Source organism: Rhopilema esculentum, chromosome 20 (assembly GCF_057945365.1).
Source record: "Rhopilema esculentum isolate cy_ngs chromosome 20, ASM5794536v1, whole genome shotgun sequence".
Classification (NCBI taxonomy): Eukaryota; Metazoa; Cnidaria; class Scyphozoa; order Rhizostomeae; family Rhizostomatidae; genus Rhopilema; species Rhopilema esculentum.
This window is the reverse complement of record NC_142834.1, coordinates 16,102,129-16,109,566: the sequence shown is the minus strand read 5'-3', so window position 1 is coordinate 16,109,566 and position 7,438 is coordinate 16,102,129. Positions and strand designations below refer to the sequence as shown.

Genomic DNA, 7,438 nt, shown 5'->3' with positions numbered 1-7,438 from the left:
AAATTTCTAATTGTCTTGAATATTTCGATACAGAGGGTTCTCTGACGAGCAACTTGCATTGTACACTTTTTTGACCTAGTAAGAAGATCATCATAGGAACTTTTATGATCATTGTACAAAAATCTTAGCGCGCGTTCCTGTATCCTTTCAATTTTCTGAAGTGATTTTGAAGATGAAAAATACCAAACTAAAGGACAATAGTTAAAATTCGAGTATACGAAACTTTGAACCAGAACTTCTTTTTCAGCGTAACCAATAAATGACTTGAGTCGCTTAAGAACGTTCAGTTGTGCCGCAGCTTTTTTACAAAGGTTTGATATATGTGGGTCAAAGTTCAGTTTGAAATTTAGTGTTACACCTAGGAGTTTGACAGTCTCTTCAGATTTGATAGAATGTCCTTGAAAGTTAAGATTTATGCCAGAAGTATTTGTCTGGTCCTTTTTAACAAAAAGTGCGTGGAATTTGTTCGGGTTTGCAATCATTTCACTTCGTTTGAGCCATGACAAAGCGCTGTTGGCTTCATTTTCCAAAACCCTGACGAGATCTGGCAAGGATTTGGAAAAGAAAGCAAGCGTGTTGCCATCAGCATAATTGTACATGGTTGCTTGCTTTATAAAAGAGAAGAGGTCATTTATGGAGAAATTGAAAAGAATTGGACCTAGAACGGATCCCTGTGGGACTCCTGATACAATTTCTTGGAAGGAACTGTAGACGTTATTTATTCGGACACTCTGCTCCCGTGTTTAAGATAGGAATAGACAACAACCAGGGCATTTTCTTCAAAACCATATGCATGAAGTTTAGCTATAATCAAATCATGCGGGACGCAATCAAAAGCTTTTGACAGGTCCATCAAAACGGACCCTACAATAAAATTGTTGTCAAGCTTAGATTTCCATTCTTCTACAAGTTTAATCAAAACATGCTGTGTACTGTAAGCTGTTCTATAAGATGCAATAAAAATTGAAAGAGTCTTATCAAGAAAGGACTGAGCTGTTCCTTTAGAATTTTTTCAAAGATTTTGGAAAAAGTGTTGAGTATACTGACTGGACGATAATTTCTCTCCACAGTACGAACGGGCTCACCTTTGTCTAAGGGGCAAACTGCAGCAGTTTTTGCATTCTGGGGAAATATGAAATTTCGAATGCTGCAATTGATGGCTTTAGTAAGAGGCACAGTCAAATCATCGCTAGCGAGAGAAACAAGTTTCGGTGGAATTGGGTCAACACCTGTTGACTTACTGCCATCGAGCATTTTCAGTTGGAGCCATACCTCACTAGCAGTAACCTCATTGAAAGAAAACGATTGAAAAGTTTGCTCAGGGTCTTGAACTATAGCTAGAATGCTTGGATGATCCTTGTATTTGTCAAGAATTAACCTTAAAATTTCGCGATCATCGCCAATCGAATTCGCATTGGCGATACTGGAAGGCTTCTTACCAGAAGTATTCTCGACAATATTTATGTAGTAATCATTAAAAATCTCACCTAAATCATGGTCATCAGTGACTATTTTGCCATCTTTAATCAGGGAAATATCGGTACCAGCTAGAACACCCTTATTTGAGAGAAAAGGTTTTACCCGATCCCAGAAAGCTTTATTGGACATGAGGCCATTGCTTGTAACTCTCTTGAAGTGATTCTTTATGGCCTTTTTACGGAGAGCAACACAATGATTTCGCTGCTTCTTGAAAGCTACTTCATTTTGCTTTGAAGGGTGTTTATTTAATCTTCGTTTAAGCCTAGCACGTGTGTACATCGCTTTTTTCAGCTCCGGGTTCATAAAGGGTGCATTGTTTCCCCTTAGAAACTTCTTGATTGGAGCGTGTTTGTCCACTATTTTCCGGAAAGTGTTTGTCAGATGGTCGTAGGATTTATCCGGGCTAGTCCCGTCGCATTCAAATTGGGCGTGCTTTACATCGCTCAAGAAATTCTCTTGGACAAACTTTTTGTAGCTGCGATACTTTATTTGTTTCGGTTTTAACCTAGGAACAGTTGCTTTCATAGTGGTAGCAACAAGACTATGATAGTCACTTAGACCTGTTTCGAAAACAGAGGTTTTCTGGAAGGACCTTGGTCGATTTGTCAGAATAACATCAATTGATGAGCTGTGATTCTTAGTGAAGCAAGTTTTCGACGTCATTAAATTGGATAGACCGAACACATCACAAAAAGAAGCTAATTTGACGAAACCGGGATCTTTTTCATTATTAGTATCAATATTGATATCGCCCATTACAATTATGTTGTCGTACCGATCCAGTGCACGATTTAAAGACGTGGACAGATCTGAGAAAAATGTTTCTATATTAGCATTTGGTGGGCGGTAAATACTATAAATTATCCATTTCTTTTTTGCAACCATGAGTTCAGAACACAATAGTTCAAGAGACGAGACTTCAAAATTGGGCACCCTATTGCAGATAATGCCTTTCCTTGAGTATTACATTAGACCTCCTTCAAATTAAGACCTATCCAGGCGTGTTGGACTTTTGTAATTATTAATGAGAAACGATTCCGTTTTAAAATCTGAGTTTAACTTTGTTTCTTTTATGAGTAATACATCAGGTAGACATCTTTCAGCGATCATTCTGAGATCAGTGATTTTATTTCTAAGACTGTTTATGTTTGAAAAACCTATGAGCAAGTTCCCGGCACATTCAGCCCTTAGACTAAAAACCTCATCGATATCGTTACAGTCAGACTCGTTACTCGGTCCTGATGAATTTTCTGCTGATGAAACTTTGCTGGAAGTTGAATTGGAAGAATCAGACCCTGCTAAACTATTTACAGAGGATAAGGGCTTGCTTTCGAGAGTTTGTCTAATAGCGCTGCTACGATCTTCTTTGAAAACTTCTAAACTATTTAGTCAGGGTTTTGATAAAAAGGTTATAAAATTACCTGTGAGGAGGTTTTTACCGGTATAATTTAAGTGAAGTCCCCAACGATCTAAGTTTTCGTCTTCTATATTGCCATTGATAATAAAATCGATGTCATGCTTTGGTAGTTCCTGTTCTAATATTGTTTGACATTCATTCTCTTCTCATCCAAACCCAAACTGTCTGTTCTCCGTACAATGCTCGATACAGCAACTTTTTTGTGTTGATGGCCAGCTCAATGATCTCTTTTGCAACTTGGTTTGGGTTGTCATTTTGGAGATTGTTTGTTTCACACATAAGTATTAATTGGTCAGGGTTCATGTCCGGTGATGGTATGACATGCCATTTCATATGTCCCACCGTAGCACCAGGAAACGTCTTGACATAGGTGTTTTTTCGTTTCACTTCTCTGTTAATATCTTGTCTCCTTATCCCTCGCAGCATCGAGTCACCAACAATTGCAACCTTTGTTTTGCGAGGTCCTCTAGGGTCATCATTGGTTTGAAATTCTTTGTTACTTTGCCATTCCCGAGGGTCAGCAGTGAAAGCGGTTGCATTTGGAAATCTTTCAAGTACAGCTTCAACGTAGGATTGCTCACCTGGGACAACATTTCTAGCATTTCTTTGATTTCGCCTCTGTGTAGTGTTGTTTGCAGATGTATGATAGTTGCTTGATTGTGGCGCTACTGCAGCATAGCCATACGTAAATGATTTTGAGCGATGCTTTTTGTCGAGACTACATTTTGTCGTCTGAGTTGCTAATGTGTTGACTGTGGAGGAGATGTTCACAATTTTGCTCCATATGAAATACGTGATGGTCAAATAAACCAATCAGACCACTGGATTTCGCTCCAGTTGATGAAAATTTGCTGCAGGAAGTGCTGGTTAGCCAATCAAACTACTGAGCAACTGGAGCAAAATCCAGCTCTGCGATTGGTTTGAATCCGTTATCGGGAGCAAGTTGGAGCGCACTCTCTCGAATTTGAGCTTTCGTAACGTTCTGTGTGTAACGGCGCTTCGAAAAAAAACTGACGACAAGGATTTGAGTTTTTTGAAAGAGAGACGGCAAAACAGGTATGTTTACTAATGTTAATAATGTATGTCGTTTAAAGGAGCCCTCTTTTTGATGATATCGTTGTGAACGTTTATAAACCCAATGAGATAGGGGTTCATTTAGGCCTGTAAGCAAGTCATGTTATTTAACAGATTACCTAGCGTTTCAATTGTTGATTTGCCCCTCGATCAAGAGTGTTTGTCTCAAGCACGGAGCTCTGCTCTGAACTCAGGAGTTTTATGTAATTTTAATATTATGATTTTCTTTGAATATACGAAGAGAAAGGAATTTGTATCAAACGTTGCTAATTTGGGTGGGTCGCTAATGACTGATATGATATAATCGATTTCAATACTCCATAAATTGTCTTTCAAACTGGCGTTTGTCTTCCTTCATCTAAGAGAAATCTATTCACAAATGCAGCATGTGTTGATTGAATTCGGACCATTAGCATTTTTTAGTATTACGATTACATAGACGAGTTTTTGAAACTGATAAGAATGACACTTCTACCGACGAACAAACTGCTATTTCCGCGAAAAACCACCGCAAAGGAAACTTTCAAAGGCATCAATTTGATTAAAGGGCACATGTCGCTTTAGTAATCGGCTAATACAACAAAAACGTTTAGTGTGAAATTCCATTCTTTCGTGACTTGTCATTTATACGTCATGAAATTTTACTGCCGTGAAAAGATAAAAGATTCAGTTTAGTTTATTTTTTTAAAATTCCGAGTTAGTTGCATGTTTCGGTTGAGAAAGAATTCCGTCAACTAAAGTACAGTTTCAAGCAGTTATTTTAACAAAATTTTAATAACCTCTAAATTGCTACTAGCTTTATTTAAAAGTTTGTGCCAGTTAGAAATTTTATCTGAGATTCGCATGAAATTAAAGTCGTTTTCAGAGAATATAAAGGGCGTGGTCATAAATTTTTTTCGGGGGCTCCCCGAACCCCCTCACGTTTTGCTCCACTCAGTATTTTCGCTGGATCCGCCCCTGTCCCCGTTGAGGAAACTTAAAAACATACGGTTTACAGGGCACTTTTCGAGAGCCATCTAAGATACGGTGATGAATTATGGGGAAGTCTGTCCGCTACAAAGCTTGAATATCTTCAGCGTCTTCAAGACAGGGCTCAAACATTAATTGAAAATGCTAACTTTAAGGACGGGTACAAAATCATGAACGGTCTTTGCCCTGACAGCCTTAAAGGCAAATTTATTACTAGATCAGAGATATCCAGGTATTCGAAAAGGAATCAGCTTGATATTGACATCCCAAGGCAAAATTTGGAATTCTCAAAGGGAAGTTTCTTTCACTCTGGGGCCAAAACATGGAATGAGATTCCAAGAAACGTCAGAACGAGCCCCAAAATTTCCATATTTAAAAGAAACTTGAAGGGATTTCTAAAAAGTTAATAAATTCCCAAAATTAAAACAGTATCCCTAGGAAGAACAGCAACATCTTTATTTTAAATATATTAAAGAAGTAATTATAATAGAAGTAGTTTATTTATATTTGTATCATAGCTGATAGGGAATTCGTGTATAAAGATTTTTAAAATGAGAAAATGAAAAATGATTGCGAATTTCTTGTACCCATTTTTCTACAAATAATTTCCATTCTCTGTCAGTGCCCTTGATCCAGTGCATCGAGGTTATGGAATCTGTCCACCATCTTGCAATCTTCACGCTGGAAATTGGGTTCAAAGCGCTTACAACAGTGTTTATCAAGCGTGCAAGTATAACGGCTGACATAAGCTCGAGATGCGGAATCGTTATTTTTGATAGAGGTGCAACCCTAGATTTGGACATCACCAGACTGGCAATTGTTTGTCCATTGACCGTCATTCTTGCATAAATTGCGGCTGCATACGCTTGTTCCGAACTATCACAACACCCATAAAGCTGGATTTCTTGGGGCTTATCTCGAATTGCTCCAAAGAAATAGCGTGGAATTGATATTTCTGGTAGTCGTCGTAAGTTGGATATCAAACCTTTCCATCGATCTGCTAAGTCGTTGGTGAGCTGCTCATCCCACGCAAGGCTTTCCTTGAAGAGAGCTTGAAGAAAGACTTTAAGAGGAGTTATGACAGGAGAAATTAAACCCAATGGATCGTACATTTTGACGATCAAACTGAGAATAGTTCGTTTAATAGCTAGTCTTTAAGAAGCTGTTTCAAGCAGTACTTTGATGCTGAAGGTAAAAACATCTTTGTCATTGTCCCTTACGAAACCAAGCACTTTCAATTGTTTGCTTGTAGTCTGCTGATTTACGGTTAATGTGGTCTTTGCAAAAGACTCATCATCTCCACTCACTGCAAGACTGTTTTGAGTTATCGGATTTTACCTCATATGGATAGATTTCGTTCATATGTTCTGTTGAATTTGAGGCCCCTTTTCTGAAATTAAATTCTCCTTCTTTCATCATTCGAGTTGAACATTTCTGGAATTCGATTGCTTCATTAACGTTGTATTCTTCGCTGTTGACGTCATCTTCATACAAACCATGGATGAGCTTATTTGACAATTCAGGATGTGTCTTTGCGTAACGTTCGATGTGCTTTCTGAGGGTGAAATTTAAGAGAAATGGACTGCTTATAACCCCAAATACAACTTGGTGACGCAGATCTGATATCGTCAAACCATAAGAATCTCAAAGCATCTCGATCAGTTGGGTCAACCGATATCATCAAAAAGGCTTTTTCGATGTCTGCCGTCACTGCAACAGGAAAAAGTCTAAACCTTGCAATGATTTCTGCAACTGTTATTAGCAGACAAGGTCCTGTGTAAAGACAACTGTTCAATGACGTTCCATTTCGGTCCTTCGCTGAGGCGTCATAGACGATCTCCTTATCCCTCCTGATAGCTGGATGATGTGGAAGTTACGTCACATTGCCTACATTTGCCTCTTGGTTTGGGTCAATGCGTTCAATAATAACGCTTTTCTCCTGGTCTTTTATGACCTGATCATACTCTTCAATCAGCATTGGGTCTGCTTTCAGCCTTGCCATTGTACTTTGTAGACGCCTTGAGTAGATCGCATGATTGTCTGGCAGCAATGGGTGTTCTTGTTTCCATGGCAACCGTACTTCATATTTTCCATCCTTGAAATGTATTTCATCTTGAAATGTTTCGTACAAACTTGTTTCTTCATTTAAATTTCCTATGGATTCAAGATCCATAAACTTGGAAACTTGTTTCTCGATTCCTCGCTCTTCATTCATGACGTCAGATGCCAATTTCAAAACGTGTGTGTCGGCAAAATTTACTTGAGTTGAGTCTGGGGAGGGGCAGTCTCCTACTGGGCCAGACAGCACCCAGCCAAGGCTTGATTCCAGAGCGATAGGCCTCTTCTCCTCCCTTATCGAATGTACAGACATAAAGTGCCAGTAGACACAGGGGTGGCGCTAGAGACAAACCTTCAAGGTGCCGAAGCTTATATTCTCCGTAACTGCCGACGCTGGATGTGTCAAATTGCCGAGAGAAAAAAAAATCGATTTGCCCCATA

General features: G+C 38.9%; 1 protein-coding gene across 1 annotated transcript; it reads right to left on the bottom strand.

Moving 5' to 3' along the window:
• Nucleotides 1–718: 718 nt before the first annotated feature.
• LOC135692894 (uncharacterized) lies at nt 719–2,364 on the bottom strand. Its single transcript, XM_089114373.1, has 2 exons — nt 1,086–2,364; nt 719–864 (listed from the first exon to the last, which is right to left on the bottom strand). Exons 1-2 carry the CDS (start codon nt 2,362–2,364, stop codon nt 719–721), a joined length of 1,425 nt encoding a protein of 474 aa, XP_088970499.1.
• Nucleotides 2,365–7,438: the final 5,074 nt, after the last annotated feature.

Bases quoted from the DNA above. Each gene is read 5' to 3' on its own strand.
- LOC135692894 (XM_089114373.1), bottom strand. From the start codon at position 2,364: ATGGTTGCAAAAAAGAAATGGATAATTTATAGTATTTACCGCCCACCA. The intron at 865-1,085 runs GTGAGCCCGTTC...ATTTTATTGTAG, and splicing joins AGTTTGCCCCTTAGACAAAG to GGTCCGTTTTGATGGACCTG.